The 17,191-nt window shown below is 44.6% G+C and overlaps 2 protein-coding genes across 7 annotated transcripts in view; one reads left to right on the top strand and one right to left on the bottom strand.

The window, feature by feature from the left end:
• Positions 1-6,099, bottom strand: part of CENPN (centromere protein N) — a 35,335-nt gene extending 29,236 nt beyond the window's left edge. Inside the window, exons 1-2 of one of the 2 annotated variants that reach the window (XM_075838657.1) lie at positions 5,990-6,099; positions 3,490-3,670 (exon numbers count right to left, since the gene is read on the bottom strand). In XM_075838657.1, coding sequence (XP_075694772.1) covers positions 3,490-3,670; positions 5,990-6,021 — 213 coding nt within the window. In that variant the 5' untranslated portion in view covers positions 6,022-6,099. Of the gene's footprint in view, positions 1-3,489; positions 3,671-5,906 lie in introns of both variants that reach the window. The other variant, XM_075838656.1, reaches the window with a different exon arrangement.
• The window catches only part of CMC2 (C-X9-C motif containing 2), a 48,648-nt gene continuing 36,710 nt past the window's right edge, over positions 5,254-17,191 (top strand). The window contains exons 1-2 of one of the 5 annotated variants that reach the window (XR_012850684.1): positions 6,056-6,333; positions 8,443-8,488. Coding sequence is in view for 2 of the 5 variants with exons in the window: in XM_075838659.1 (XP_075694774.1) it covers positions 8,452-8,488 (37 nt within the window). In the remaining 3 variants the exon portion in view is untranslated. Of the gene's footprint in view, positions 5,275-6,055; positions 6,334-8,442; positions 8,489-17,191 lie in introns of those variants that run through there. The other 4 variants (XM_075838659.1, XM_075838658.1, XM_075838662.1 and 1 more) reach the window with 4 other exon arrangements.

Raw genomic sequence — 17,191 nt, 5'->3', positions numbered from 1 at the left:
CCATAACTTTTTTATTTTTGCGTGCACAAAGCGGTGTCAGGGATTATTTTTTTGCGGGACGGATTGCCATTTTTATTAGTACTATTTTGGAGTAAATGTGACTTTTTGATCTCTTTTTATAGCATATTTTGGAAGGAGATGTGACCTAAAAACAAAGATTCTGGCATTGTTTTTCATGTTTTTGTTTTTACCGCGTTCACCGTACGGGATAAATTACATAATAGTTTTGTAGTTTGGGTCGTTACGGACGCAGCGATACAAATTATGTATAGTTTTTTTTAATTTTTACGGTTTTTCCCATAATAAAAGACTTACTATGGGAAAAAAGTCAGTTTAGCTTTATTTTTATTTGAAACATACGTAGTGCAGTGTATTAGCGCTGTCAGTTATTCACTGACAGCAAGCCTATGAGGACCATTCCAAGAACTGTACAAAGGACCAGGGGACATTCTTTACAAAGGTTATTCAGGCATCAATATGAAAGGGTTCTTTACAGTTAGAGTAGTCACATTATGGAATGCCCTACCCAAAGAGGTAGTATTGGCAGATACTGGCATTGAATGATGTATAATTGATTGAGAAAGGTTGAACTCGATGGACCGGTGTCTTTTTTTAACCTATGTAACTATATGACCAAGTAAGTTCAGCAGAGGAATGGAGCTCTATAACTGTGTGCGCGATCGAGAGCGGGGCAACGGCTGTAATACACAGCCACGGCCCCGCTCTGACAGCGGAGAGAAGAGAAACATCTTCTCTCCGCTGTTAACCCTTTGAACGCCGCGATGACAGCTGATCGTGGCGTTCAAGGAGAGGGGACTGCACATTCATCGCGTCACAGAAAATAACTGTGACGCGATCAAAGCCCACAACTCGTATGGCCAGACAGCCCAGGGTCCAGTGAAGGACCCCAGGGCTGTCTGAACATATTTCCTGTTAGGGCATACTGAGGTATGCGCTAACAACTGCCTGTGTACAATCAGTAACCGGCTAATGTACTGGCATATAGATCTATGCCAGTACATTACAGTTACAAAATAAAAATGATAAATCCCTTTATGGGATTAAAAAAATAAAAAAAAATAATGGTAAATAAATAAATAAAAAGTAAATAAAATACACAGAAACAAATTTTTTATAATAAATAAACTTTTTAAAATATAAGTCCCAAAACATGAAATAATATAGACATATTTGGTATCGCCACGACCGTAACAACCTGTACAACAAATGTATAACATTATTTATTATTATAAATTGCTCTGTCCTCAAGGCTAAAATTGGCCGTGTCCTTAAGGGGTTAAAGAGGCTCTGTCACCACATTATAAGTGCCCTACATAAGGAGATTGGCGCTGTAATGTAGGAGACAGCAGTGCTTTTTATTTAGAAAAACAATCTATTTTAAACCACTTTATGAGCGATTTTTAGCTTTATGCTAATGAGTTTCTTAATACCCAAGTAGGGATGCACGGTGCATCGAAACTTCGATACTGTGCATCCCTAAACGGTTCGATACCGCTATTTCCTGTATTTCGATACTTCGCTGCGCAGCCGCACAGCTCAGTATAGTAATACATGAATGTATGGGAGCGCGGCTGCGGCTGTGTAATTCAGCCACAGCTCCGCTCCTGTGTAATTCAGCCACAGCCCCGCTCCTGAGTCATGATAAGTTTGCGGGGTCAGGATGATGAGATGCGGCCGGCGCTGCACTAATGAGCGGCGGCACTGGAGACACAACATGGCGGGCGCACCACAAAACACCCCCATGTTCTGTCCTCGGTGCCTGAACCGCCGCTCATTAGTGCAGCGCCGGCCTCATCCTCTCATGCTGACCGCGCGCGCACTTCCTGTCAGGAGCGGGGCAATGGCTGTATTACACAGCTGCAGCCCCGCTCTATAACGGCGGAGATCAGAGAAACCTCTCATCTCCGCCGTTATTCCCCTGAATGCTGCGATCACAGTGGACAGCAGCATTCAGGGGAAAATGAGAAGGGGGGATGCCCCTGTATCGCGTCACAGGGAATTCCTGTGACGCGATCGAGGGCCATACCATATATGGGCAGACAGCCCAGGGTCTATTGACGGACCCCAGGGCTGTCTTACCATATTTCATGTTGTTAGGACATACCCAAGTATGTCCTAACAACTGCCTGTGTGCTATCTGTCCACAGGCTAATGTACTGCCATATATCTGATATATGTCAGTACATTAAAGTTTACAAATAAAGTAAAAACAAAGTATTGTTAAATTTACAAAAAAATACACATTCACCTTTTTTACAATAAACATTAAAATAAGTCTCAATACATAAAATACACACATTCAGTATTGGCGCGCACAACAATTTTTTGCATCATTTATGATGTGTACGCTGTAAAAAAATGAAATAAACACGGCTTTCATTCACTTATTAATGAGGCGCGAGGTGCGATTAATATAACCTCCATGTGCCTCACATTAATAGTAATTAACCCCATCATGTACCTCGCACATTAACCCATTATGACTGAGAAACATGATAGGATTAATTACTATTAATGTGAGGAGCGTTCAAAATTCATCACACGTCGCGCCTCACATTAGAAAACGGAAGAATTTTTTTTTATTACTGTTGGCAAAAGTATCGAAATTGGTATCGAAATCGCAATACTAAACAAAGTATCGGTATCGAAGTCCAAATTCTGGTATCGTGACATCCCTATACCCAAGTGGGCGTGTTTTACTTTAGACCAAGTGGGTGTTGTACAGGAGTGTACGACGCTGACCAATCAGCTTAAGAATTTGTACTCGGCACACCTTGCTTGTGTTACAAAAATATATTTTTATTTTTATGGATGCCAGAGGCTGTATGTGCGACGTCGACGTTTCGGTCAGACAGACCTTCGTCGGGCACTGAGCCGTGCTGGGGACTGGATCGGTACAAAATGATGCGTGTATAGCGCTGCTGTGGTCAGTAACCGGCGGCTTACCGCTCTGTGTTGGCGACCCAGTCCCCAGCACGGCTCAGTGCCCGACGAAGGTCTGTCTGACCGAAACGTCGACGTCGCACATACAGCCTCTGGCATCCATAAAAATAAAAATATATTTTTGTAACACAAGCAAGGTGTGCCGAGTACAAATTCTTAAGCTGATTGGTCAGCGTCGTACACTCCTGTACAACACCCACTTGGTCTAAAGTAAAACACGCCCACTTGGGCATTAAGAAACTCATTAGCATAAAGCTAAAAATCGCTCATAAAGTGGTTTAAAATAGATAGTTTTTCTAAATAAATAGCACTGCGGTCACCTACATTACAGCGCCGATCTCCTTATATAGGAGATAGGGCACTTATAATGTGGTGACAGAGCCTCTTTAAGGCAACAACACAAGCTTGATATGAGTACAACTTTTAGTATAAAGCGATTTTTATAAAGCGGTTCACACTTGGATCATATGCTTGTCTGCAGTCATTAGCCATGAATCTAATTTCCACTGTCTAAATGCAGGTTACCTCACAGAGACAAACTACTTCCATCGATAGACCGTCCTTCGACTGCCGCATATTCAGTGATTGGAGCTGCGTTTCTGCTAAAAAACCCCATGCCTTTAGTGTGGGCACGACTTCGACTAAAGGGATTCGTGTAATCATCCGTTTTATAAATTCGGCAAGACATTCGTCCATAGTAGAAACACTGGGGAGGGAAAAGAAAAAATATCAGCAGAGCACAAAGACAAACCTCATGTACGATTCTGCCTTCTATATAACAGATGCACATAACCATAGGTCTGTAATAAGAGGAGGACAAATCCAGGTCTCTAGAGCAACTAGGAAAGACTTCTTAGCAACTGGGGAGCTGTGACAAGCAGGATATACGTCCCAGTAGACATGGTCCCAGTCCATATACATGGCCAGCAATGTAAAAGTAGATTCCTCACTTACACTAAACAGTCTTTACAGTAATCATAATTTCCTATCAATCCCTGAGAGGCAGAATTCTCCAATAAAGGATTGTAGTTTTATTCACCCATCATGCCCTCACTATTTCTGGCTTCTTGTTACCACTTGTGATATACTAAAAGGGGGTTTCTTTGAAGCATAAAAGGGTTATACAGAAATTGGCACCATTCACACCAGTCCCTGTCCCAAATGGGGTATATAATTTACAGGGGTTCTCCGCTTTGAACAATCCCTACTTGTTATTTTATTATTTATTTCAGTTACTTATATAACACCAACAGTGATGTACAGAGGTCCTCTTTTTTTACTGTCCCCATTGGGGCTCACAATCTAAAGTCCCTATTGGTAGGTTTTTGGTGTGTGGGAGGAAACCGGAGTACCCAGAGGAAACCCACGTAAACACGGGGAGAACATACAAACTCCATGCAGATGTTGTCCCTAATTGGATTTGAACCCAGGACCCCAGCGCTATAGTATATATACAAGGCAATAGTGCTAATCACTGAGCCCCCGTCCCTTGATAATGAACTGATCACAAAGAGTCCCCCTGCTGGGATGGGACCCCCAGCGATCAGCTGTAATCTGTGGGGAAACCCGGCAGTAAGTGTTCAATTGCCCTGCAGCGCCACCAGAGGGGAAACTAAGCATTACATATTCAAATCAATAGGTTGACTGTGTAAGGCCTTGTTCATACAGTGCAGATGTGATACACATTTTTTAAGCCAAAACCAGGATAGGATCCAGAAGAGAAGACACTTAAAGGCCTTTCTTTATAGATTTCTTCTGTTTAGTTTTTGCTCCAGCTTGGAAAAAAAAAACCATTCATGCAAAATCTGCACTGTGTGAACAAGACCTAATGCAGAACAGGTCCCCTAGTGTAAGGCCGGGTTCCCACGTAGTGTAAACGCTGCGGAATTATGTGTGGAAATTCCGCAGCATTTACAGCAGCAGCAAAGTGGATGAGATTTAGAAAATCTCATGCCCACGCTGCGGAAAGAAACAGCGTAAATGTTAAGAAATTGACCTGCGGTGCGGAATTTAATTCTGCAGATTGTTAATTTATGCTTAGTTTTCGTTGATTTTCTGTTGCGGTTTTACCCATTGTGTTCAATGGGGATGCAAAACGCGCAACAGATAGCCAGAGTCGCCGTGAATCCGCCACAAAAATCGCAACTTAGGAAAAAAATACTTACCCAGAACTCTCTCCTTCCTACAGTCCAACCTCCTGGGATGACGTTTCATCCCATGTGACCGTCGCAGCCAATCACAAGCTGCAGCATCACATGGCCTGCAACGTTATCCCAGGAGACCGGACTGTAGGAAGAAGAGAAAGAGGAGGTAAGTATGATCTTTTTTTCCCCAGCGGAAATTCAGTTCGTAAGAATCGAACCGCAATGTGGTGCGATTTTTCGGACAGAATGTGCTGTGGTTTCCAGGTCGGATACGCTGCGTGATTTTTACGCAACGTATTGGAACACGCTTTGAAAGCGCTCTCCACTATGGCCAGGGCAGGTGGATCCTGAACAGGACACCCCCTCTATTAACTTCAAATTCCTATTGCATTGTACATCTGCATTTTTTCTTCCTCGACCTACTGGTTGCCTACCTTTATAGGCTATGGGTGACAAATGCCACCGTTAGGCTACATGCACATGTTGTGTATTACATGCAGATGTGCCACGCAGATTTTCCTGCAGCAAATCCAGTGTAATGCAGTACCTGAAAATCAAGCAATCTCCTCTACACGTTGCAAAATTGACCTGCAATGTGGATTTTAAAATCCGCAGCATGTCAATTAATCTTGCGTTACCGTATTTATAAAAATAAAAAAAAAAAGCGGGAAAAACTTCTATCGCCGCAAGCGCCTGGCTGTCTACCACAACAGAGGCCATAAACATCACACTATGAATAAGCATATATGACTCCAGCTCTTCTCTCTCTCCCCCCCCGGCTCCCTTTTATATCACCACCTTCGCCGCCTCGACTTCTTGGCACTACCGGGCGTCGGAGCCATGGCACTAACAACCCGTGTCTTCAAACCGACCAATCATACTCCGATTCGATGTCGCCTTCTGTTGACGTCATCTCTAAGCAACCCCATCACAACAAAACTGCATCTGGTTTCTTTGCCGCCTGGTGACTAAACATTTCTCCGCCCCTTAGAGTATTTAAATTTTTCATTCAGTGGATATCTATAGCTCCGCCCCTTAAGTGTCTAGCTTTCCGCCATTGGTTGTTTATTTTGCCCCGCCTTTTAAATTATATTATCTGTTTAATGGCCGAATGTATTATGATGGACAGGTGTTCCAGCCAGTTACAGTACAGCTTTTTATATGTTATGTAAAAAGAAGTCGCTGGGGTCGGATACATGCCCGCTGCGCACCGGCCGTTGTATAGGTGAGTTGTTGAATGTACGGATCTCGTCTGTTGTGTTATGTTACGAGGCTGGTGCAGTACTTTAAGTGCCAGCATACCATTCTAGCAACATGCCGGCATTCTGGTACCTGCAGTTCCACAGCAGCATCCGGTGCCCTATTTCCGCTCTATTCAATGATATTACATGTGAGGTCATGACCTACATTACTGCAAGGTTATATCATATATAATGGCTGGGGCTGATGGTGTCACTGATGATGTCACAGGTTACACAGCTAAGCACACTGCATGATCTGAGTCACATGATGCAACTTTTGTGCCAGTCAAGTTCTGCACATTTACTTTTTTTCCTATAAAAACAATATAAGTTTCCATTGGCCCTTTATGGGATGTTATGCCAGAGCCTGAAACGTGTCTACACATTAGGCCCATGCAGATAGATAGTGGAACAACCAATCAGATTCCAGCTTATCAACTTGTCAAAGCAGGTTTGAAAATGAAAGAAGTGTTCTGATTGGTTGTTATAGGCTTCCTTTTTGTCTTCATGAACTGTTATACATGCGGCAAATTGTTGTTTGCAACGGGGAATTCACCCCAATAACATCATTATATATGTGATAATGTCCTTCCTACTGTAAATTATAAGAATATTATAAGTCATGGGGGTGAGTACAAGAATACAGGTCATGGAACTCTGAGGTAACTTCTAATATTCATATAATTTATAGTGGGGGAGGGGCATTGTTCCTTATAATATGCAGCATCTGATGTGTATATTGAGACGTTCTGCAGCATCCGGGACACAGACTTCTATAAAACAATGCAGCTGCTGAAAAAGTTGTTTTTTTCCCCCGTTTTTTTTTTTTTTAAAGAGCGGGAGATTTACGTGTCAGTAAATCAGTAGTTGGAGTAGTACACGGCCACGGTCCATTATATTGAGGAGGAGCTTAATTGGAGGGGAGGTCGAGCATGCGCCCACCGCTCCATTCAATGTCTATGGGACTGACGTCGGCTGTCTCCGTCAGTTCAATAGACTTTAGTCGACTACAGTATTGATTCAGTCAAAACGACGGAACCCTTGCACAACGGGGACAAACGGAAAAAATTTGCACCGGATCCGTCACCATTGAAATCAGTGCTGATGCAAACGGAAACCTATGGTTTCCGTTTGCTTCAGTCAGGATTCCGTTCGTATTTTCCCCTGACGGAAAGCTCAGACGGAACCCATGAACGGAATCCCGACGCAGATGTGAATGAAGCAGATTTACTAATGTAATTCTTCTAGACCTTGTTGTAAAAAGCACCAAAAATAATAGAGGTTTGCACCTCACTAGATACTTTATACATTTTTTTTATAAAAGGAGGCGTAGCTTAGTAAAAACGGGACATGGCTTGAAGGCTATATGCACCTTTGACATAGAATTTTTTATTTTTTTTAAAAAACAACTATCGGCAACTTTTTATATACTTTTTATTAAAAATAATTGTAACTTTTTGCGATACAGCTGATTTGTATCCGGTATACAGAGGAGTTGTATCTTGCGCTGAAACCTGTATCCGTCAGGTCAGCGGCACTGACGGGTTCAGTGTCAGCGGGTCGGATTCACCTGTAATCGATCACATCTAAGTTATGAACTTAGATGCGATCGGTTTCCGCTCGATCCTGCGTGTCGGTGACAGATTCAGGTCTCAGCGCAAGATACAGCTGCTCTGTATACAGGATACAAAGCAGCTGTATGGTAAAAAAAAAATTTAATAAAAAAGTATTTAGAAAGTTGCACCAAGCTCACTGACACAAATTTTTATAAAAAGCAAACCAAACCGATTTCAAAGGTATACGTAGCCTTTAAAGTGCGCCAAACTTTGGCACAAAAAACTGTCGTAGACTAAACCAACCAAGAGGTGATATAAGAAAGAGAGAAAAATGTCTAACACAACAAATGTATCATGCAACACACGCCTTTGTGATAAATTTGGCGCACTTTTTGACTGCGTGGTCTAAGTTTACGCGGTCTAAGACCTCTCCTGTCCCAATTCATCAGTTTTCCCAGAGTGATCCTTTAAAGTAGCCAATAATTTACACGTTGCATCGTCACAATACATTAATTCATTTATTTTCTGTCCCTCTAGTTGGCACACATGACATCCAGCGATGGTTTGTCTTGGGGTGGAGCCGGTATCCTTTAAGTCCAGATATTTTTAGGTTTTACTAACACTTCTCCCTGGCAGGGGCCGCCATTACTGCATGATGAAATATCCAGAATAACGCGTATCTTATCCGTAAAACACGTTGTCCTGAAATGTTCCTTACAAACTTGTTTCCTAAGAACAAAACAAGCCATTAAAGATCTCCTGATAAGTTTCCATCTAAAGTTGAATGTTGTTTATGATGAGTAACTTTGCAAAAACTTTAGACACCATTAACATCCTGAGCTGCAGTTAAAGAGACTCTGTCACCACATTATAAGTGTCCTATGTCCTATATAAGGAGATCGGCTCTATAATGTAGGTGACAGCAGTGCTTTTTATTTAGAAAAACTATCTATTTTTACCACATTAGGAGCGATTTTTAGCTTTATGCTAATTACTTTCTTAATGCCCAAGTGGGCGTGTTTTACTTTAGACCAACTGGGTGTTGTACAGAGGAGTGTATGATGCTGACCAATCAGTGACCAATCAGCGTCATGCACTTCTCTCCATTCATTTAGTCAGCGCATCGTGATCCTGCTAGATCAGTATGTGCTGTCTTAGGGTATGTTCACACAACCTATTTTCAGACGTAATTCAGGTGTTTTACGCCTCGAATGACGCCTGAAAAGACGGCTCCATTACGTCTGCAAACATCTGTCGGGTTTTACGATGTTCTGTTCAGACTAAGTGTAATTTTACATGTCGCTGTCAAAAGACGGCGCATAAAAATACGCCCGCGTCAAAGAAATGCATGTCACTTCTTTGGACGTTTTTGGAGCCGTTTTTCATTGACTCCATTGAAAAACAGCTCCAATTACGTCCGTAATGGACAGCGCGAAAAACTTGAGTACTTGCAAAAACTTCTGAAATTCAGCGTGTGGACATACCCTTATACTGACACATTAACGATACTGAAGTGTTAAGACCGTGAATAGATATTCCTTCCAGCCAGGACGCAATGTCTATTCACAATCCCGAGACTTTGTTAACATTTCTGTGGTACTTACAGCAGAGCAAAGCATAATCTCGCTGTAAGCTTTCATTTACAGTGAGATCTCGTGAGATTACGCTTGCTCTGCTGTAAGTACCACAGAAACGTTAACGAAGTGTCGGGATTGTGAATAGACATCCCGTCCTGGCTGGAAGGAATGTCTGTTCACTGTCTAAACACTTCAGTAACGTTAATGTGTCAGTATAATGGTATGTTCACACACAAACTCAAAAACGTCTCAAAATACAGAGCTGTTTTCAAGGGAAAACAGCTCCTGATTTTCAGACGTTTTTGCAGCCGCTCGCGATTTTTTTCGCAGCGTTTTTGCAGCTTTTTTCGATAGTCAATGAAAAACGACTCCAAAAACGGCCCAAGAAGTGACCTGCACTTCTTTTTTCGCGGCCGTTTTTCTTATGCGGCCGTTATGAAAAACGGCCGTAAAAAACGCTGCTAAAGACGCTCCGTTCTGCCTCCGATTTTTTGGGGCGTTTACGTAATCAGTAACGTTAATGTATGTCCGCTGCGTAAAACTCACGACATGTCCTATATTTGCCCGTATTTCGCGCTGCACGCACCCATTGAAGTCAATGGGTGCGCGCAAATCGCGCTCGGCACACGGAAGCACTTCCGGGTGCCGCACGTGATTCGCCTAACAGTATTAAAATGAATGAATGAAAACAGAAAAGCACCACGTGCTTTTCTGTTTACAAACATAAAAACAGTGTCATAATGATGCCGGCTGCGCGAAAATCACGCCGCCGCGCACCATATGCTGATGACACACAGACCTTTTGCGCGCGCAAAACGTGGCGTCTTTTGCGCGCTTAAAACGTGGCGTATTTTGAGCGCTTAAAACGTGGCGTATTTTGCGCGCTTAAAACGTGGCGTATTTTGCGCGCGCAAAACGTGGCGTATTTTGCGCGCGCAAAACGCACACGCTCTTGTGAATCCGGCCTAAGACAGCACATACTGATCTAGCAGGATCACTATGTGCTGAGGAAATGAATGGAGAAAAGTGTATGACGCTGATTGGTCAGTGATTGATCAGCGTCATACACTTCTCACAACGCCCAGTTGGTCATTAAGAAAGTAATTAGCATAAAGCTAAAATCGCTCCTGACGTGGTAAAAATAGATCGTTTTTCTAAATAAAAAGCACTGCTGTCACCTACATTACAGTGCCGATCACATTATATAGGAGATAGGGCACTTATAATGTGGTGACAGAGCCTCTTTAAGCTTCTACTAGTTCTTGGTTTACTGTCATTCTGCAGTCCCTGCTGGTTCACGGTCTGTACAGAGCATGCTCGGCTGTGGTATATTGCGTAGAAGGAGCCGTTTTATTTCATATAAAATAATTTAACATTTAGTAGATTCCGCATTTTCTAGAGGATATGATGATTAACTAACAGTAGTGAATAGCGGACCTTATTTTGACGCCACCGCAATCTCCATTTTAGTGACACAGCTTTTGAAGAGCAAAAATGTGCACTTTTTACAAAAAGGGGGTAAAAAAAAAAAAGGAGCAGTGACACCGCGGCTCGACAGAATTATTAACCTTTACGCCAGTACCTGCTGTAAATTATAGTAGAAATTTACGGCTGCTCTAGTCTTCGAAGTCTGGAGCACGGACAGCACAAGATGTGACTAATTTATTAAGGGGCGTGTAACTCCTAAATTATTCGCATCTTGCTGCTACGGGCTTATGACTGATACTGGTGTGTGAAACGTCAGTCTTCGTACTTCTGGCTCATTGTGTATTCCTATATTCTGCACTAAGGCTACGGGACGCAGATCTGTCGGCAAGTTGCGGTAAAACCGTAAGGTGATCACTAATCCCACGATTTGACAGCAAACTGTAGATTCACTAAAGGGAATCCTCTAATATAGTTTCGCCAGAATTTCTAATCAGAATCTTCTTTTTACATCTAGGAGCATTTGAAAATAAAAACTGCTCCGAAAACACGGGTCACACAGGCAGTTGCCGTTTTTAAGTGCAGTTTTTGAGAGAGTCCTATGGGTGGAAATCGCTCTAAAAAATGCCACCACTAGAGCACACTGTAAACACCACCAGAACAAAAAAAACGCCAGAAACAAAATACATTGTGTGTACAGAGCTTTATATCCTATTTAACACCAGCAAACATCTGGCCGCTACATTATTATTTTTTTTGAACATTCTTTATTTTCGGGTATTTTTCAACACAAAGAAATCAAAACAAGCCAGAAATGTACAGCAATACAGAAAATATACGCATCCATATTACATAGTAGGCCAGAAAAAATACAAAGAGAGCAAAAAACAAGTCAAAAGAAAATAAACAGACTGCATTATGCATATGACACATCCATACAATGCAACACAGTTCTCTGTACCAGCAGAGGCGAAATTAATACGATGGACAAGATACATGGATATCAAGGATATATAACAATACATCACAAACGATACTGACAATGCATCCAGGACAGTGGGCACCACGGCAGGCGGCATCAGTACCATGACATGTGATAAGGCATCAATTTCATACTCCGCATTGGATAGAGGATAAAGAAAGCAGACCGAACGAGAGGACCCGGACTCCCACTATCAACGTCAAGGCGGATCAAGCCAACACCCCCCCCTGCTATGTACTATGAGGCCTACGCATAAAGTAAATATTCGTCCGACTCACAGAACTCTTGCCACACCTGCCAGACCTATCTCCCTGATCTTGGATATACTTGCTGGGCCTGTGTTGCCTCCTCCATTCTCTGCAGATGCAAAATCTCCTGGAACCATTCAGTGATGGTTGGCACGCTACTGGTCTTCCATAACCGTGGAATAACTCTGCGGGCTGCGATCAACAGAAAACGAATCAGGGTTTTCGAGTATTTTTGTGATCGCTCCAGGGAGCATGGAATGAAGCAACACCTCCGGGGTATTGGGAAGCGCTTGGCCCGTGATTTTCTGTATAAGATCCACAGCCGTTGCCCAGAATGAGTGGAGTAACGGGCACTCCCACCAAATGTGCAGCATCGTACCACCAGCTCTGCCACACCTCCAACATTTATCTGGTACCGCCGGGTAGAAGGAATGAAGCAATGCGGGAACCCTATACCATCGCGACAAGATCTTATAGGCTGCTTCCCAGGCGGAAAGTCCACATTATGAGATATCGCCACCAATGGACCATCGGGAGGGATCCCTATAGCCAGAGTTCGATAACGTTTATATGTGAGTACCACTTGTCCCGCAACCAAAGGGAGCAGAGCGTTCTCGCGCCCTGTAAAGTACCTCACCCGGATCCATGGAAGGACAGTGAGAGGAACCGGCGCCAAAAGATTTTTCAGTCTCACCCACAATTTAGAGTCCGTGTGATGGAACCAGTCCAAGATCCTAGCACTCACCGCCGCAAAGTAATAGGCCAGACAGTCAGGCAAACCTAGTCCCCCTCGCCGCTTACTCTTGAACAGGGTAGTTTTCGCTATTCGCGGCGGTGTGCCCCGCCAAACAAACCTAGCCAGAGCTTTGTTTAACTGAAGAAAAACCACCCTGGGCAAGACACACGGGACCGTCTGAAAAATATACGTTAAACGCGGCAGGACATTCATCTTTATCACATTTATCCTACCCAACCACGAAAAATCCTTGGTATCCCATTTGTCTAGGTCAGTTCTAAGAGTCTGAAGAATAGGCAGAAAATTAAGAGAGTAGGAGTCCGCAAGAGCCACAGGTATCCGCACCCCCAAATATTTCAACGAGCCCGTCCGCCATGAAAAAGGATAGTTACTACGCACCTGCTGGGCTTCCTCCCCTGACAAGGATATATTCATAGCCTCGCTCTTAGACATATTCATCTTGTAGTTACTATAATAGCTATACGTTCGGATGGCTTTCATCAGAGGCGGCAATGTGAGGTGCGGACTTGTAATATAAAACAATAAATCATCAGCAAACGCCGACACCTTAAAATGCATCTCCCCAACCTGCACCCCCCGAATGTCAGCATTATTCCGAACTGCTATCAAAAGATGTTCCATCACCACCGCAAACAGCAGGGGAGACAGTGGGCAGCCCTGTCTAGTCCCATGACTAATCCTAAATGGAGCAGATAGAGATCCATTAACCCTAATACTCGCCTGGGGATGATTGTAAAGGGACATTATACGCGTCAACGTTAGACGACCTACCTCAAAGTGCGTCTCGCTAGATCCGGAAACAGGAGCCGTTTTGCCCCATCTAAATCAATCTCTGCCTTTAATCTCGCCTTCTGCAGAATCTTCTCTTTTAGGCCATAACAGTGGATACGGCAAATTACATCGCGTGGTCTAGCAGTATCCGCACTCTTCGGACGCAATGCCCTGTGAGCTCTATTTCAATATAGGTATCCACGGGGCGATTAAGTAAGGTGTTGAAGATACCTGTCAACGTCAGCATTAAGTCAGCAGTTCTAGTTGCTTCCGGCAGACCTCTCAGACGTATATTATTCCTCCTGTTCCTGTTTTCCAGGTCGTCCAGCTGCCCTTGCAGTTGTCGCTGCTGTGAACCTGAAACTCTCTGCGCCTCCGTAAGCTATTGTATAGTTGCAGACACAGAGTCCTTCCATGATTACAATGCCCCCACCTTAGCTCGCAAGGCTGTTACTTCAGATTGGACCACGTGTAAATCCCGGCCCCACGCTATTTTCAGATCGGCAGCCATCACCTCCATGTCCCTCTTTAAGGGGAGAAGCGCCAGCAAGGCTTGTAATTCCGGGTGACCCCTGAGCGTCTGGTCCGGCGGCGGTAGATCTCCCATCAGACTCCCACCACCAGAGGAAAGTGGGGAGGACCTCTCTCCCACAATCCCCCTAAGTCTCTGCCGCCTGCAAGTTTCTGGGGTTATCCCCCCTTCTTCTGAGAAGTACTCCTCTCACTCCTCTTCCCCAAGCTTGGCCTGAGCCTGGTCAGATCTCTGGTCTGACATCGTCCCTGGGTCTGCCATCAGGGCCACTGCTCCCAGGTCCCACCGGTGACCTGTACAAAAGAACCTGCTAACGCACTGCCTCCGACCTCCCCAGCGCCATCTTGGTTCCGCCACGAGGTGTCGGCGGATGCAGGTAAGCGACATCCCCTGCTGTTGCTGCCCTCTCCCGGGCCCCTCTCTTCTTGCTCCTCCGTCTCCTGTGTTAGCGTCCTCCTCTGCCTCACCGCAGACTGGCCCTGCCCGCGTCTGAGGGATGGCTCGGCATCCGCCATCTCGTGTGGTGGCTCACCCCGGTCCTGGCCGCCACCATCTTGGATCCTCCTCGAGGCCCCTACCGACTCGGGTAACCGACCTCCACTCCTCTCCCGGCCGTCAACCCCAGTCAGGGAGCGGGGGGGCCTGTGACTCTGCTCGCTCTGCCTCCGGGGACAGCAGCTCCTCCAGGCTGAGAGCTAGCCGGGCGGGGTTGCACTCCATGCTTCCAGCCGGCGGCTCCATCAAAGGCGGTGTTGCGGCTCCTTCCGATCTCGAATCCCCGGCTGCCAGCAGCAAAAAAAAATTTGAGATGGGGGTATCTGCACCCCCTTGTGTCTGGGTACCCCGTGGGGCCTTTTTGGAACGGGTTTTCACCATTTAGGTGCCCGATATGTCCCTTTCTTTCACAGGCCTGCGGAGAGCTCTCTCAAGCACGTCTGCTCTCCACCTCGTCCAGCCACGCCCCCTGGCTGCTACATTTTTAATAAAAAAAAAAAAAAACTCCATGAAATCCAGATAATGTGAGGGGAATAAAATATATTTTATGCAAAATAATGACTTTTTTGGGACCTTTTTCTTTTTTTTTTTTTTTTTTAATCCCATTAAGGGATAACTTTACTTATAACAATTTTTTTTTTACTAATGTATTAGCATACTCCTGTATGCTAATACATTACACTGTGTCACTATGACACAGGCTGCTGATCGGGCAGCATATAGTGTGCCCTAACAGCAGGCAAACTGAACAGATAGCCCTGGGGTCCTTTGTAGGTCCCCAGGGCTGACTGCAGAGGGATTCCCTGGTGCTTGATCGCATCACCAGAGACACGGTGATGCGATCAAAGGGGGAAATTCCTTTTGAACATGCCGTGGTAACGGACCGTGGCAATCAAAGGGTTAAACAGCTGGGGTTGGCATGTTTTGCGATCCCAGCTGTGTTCAGCAGGCTCCTCTAATATCAGGAGATCACACGAGCGCTCATCAGCCTCTTCTACAGCGACGCCAAAAGACGTCATTGTAGACTGGGGACCTTCACCGCCTGCCGTCAAAAGGCGGTGGGGAAAGGGTTAAAGGAGTTGTCCGGGTTGGGGGATGTTTTCATTAATACTGTTGACTAGGGTTTTCACGATACCAGAATTTGGACTTCGATACGATACTTCATGTAGTATTGTTATTCTCTATACCAAAACAATAATTTACCAATAATAATAAAAAGAAAATTTCTTCCATTTTCTGATGTGAGGCACGTGGTGTGATGAATTTTGAACCTCCATGTGCCTCATATTAATAGTAATTAACCCCATCCTGTTCCTCACAGTCGTAATGGACAACATTGGGTTAATGTGTGAGGTACATGGTTACAGTTAATTACGGTTAATGTGAGGCGCATGGTGGTTCAAAATTCATAATACCTCGTGCCTCACATTAATAAGTCAAAGAAAGCTGATTTTATTTTATAGCCGCATAAACATAATAAATTCCGCTATAAATTTGTTATTACGGTCGTGACGATACCGAATCGTGTTTTATGTATTGAGACTTATTTTAATGTTTATTGTAAAAAATGTGTGTTTTATTTTTATTTTCCATTGTTTTTTTATTTTTAAACTGTAATGTACTGGCATATATCTATATAGTACACAGGCAGTAGTGAGGACATACCTAAATATGCCCTAACAGGAAATATGGCCAGACAGCCCTGGGGTCCTTCAATGGACCCTGGGCTGTCTGCCTATATATGGTATATCCCTCAATCGTTTCACAGGGATTTCCTGTGACGCAATCCAAAGGGCACCCCCCCCTTCTCATTTTCCCCTGAATGCTGCGGGGGCGGTCAGCTTTGACCGCAGCATTCAGGGGAATATCGGCAAAGATGAGAGGTTTGATCTCCGTTGTTAGAGAGGGGCTGCGGCAGTGTAATACAGCCATTGGCCCGCTCCTCGCAATGCGTGCGTGCGACCAGCATGACGTAACGTGGCCGACGCTGCACTAATGAGCGGCGACGCAGGCACTGAAGACAGAACACGGGGGTGTTTTGTAGTCTGCCCGCCATGTTCTGTCTTCAGTGCTGCTGCTCAGTAGTGCAGCGCCGGTCGCATCACCTCATTCTGACCGTGCGCGCGCTTGTGAGGACTCATGAGCGGGGCAATGACTGTATTACACAGCCGCAGACCCGCTCTCATACAGTCATGTGTTACTATACGAAGCTGAGAATGAAATACATGAATTAACGGTATTGAACAGTTTGAGGGTGCACGGTATCGAAACCGTATCGACATTTCGATGCATCGGGCAACCCTACTGTTGATCTATCCAAAGAATAGGTCATCACTATATGATCGCTAGGGGTCTGACGCCTGGACCCTGCAGCAATCCGCTTTTCTGGCTGCCTCCGGGCGCTGGAAGCTATGCAGGGGTCGGTGCTGGAAGAAGATGGCTCCGACCACTGTAAAGTGGCCGTGCTGGGTTACTGCAGCTCTGCTTCCATTCACATCA

Source organism: Rhinoderma darwinii, chromosome 9 (genome assembly GCF_050947455.1).
Source record: "Rhinoderma darwinii isolate aRhiDar2 chromosome 9, aRhiDar2.hap1, whole genome shotgun sequence".
Taxonomy (NCBI): Eukaryota; Metazoa; Chordata; class Amphibia; order Anura; family Rhinodermatidae; genus Rhinoderma; species Rhinoderma darwinii.
The sequence above is the reverse complement of the archived record's forward strand: the minus strand, read 5'-3'. Positions and strand labels throughout refer to the sequence as shown.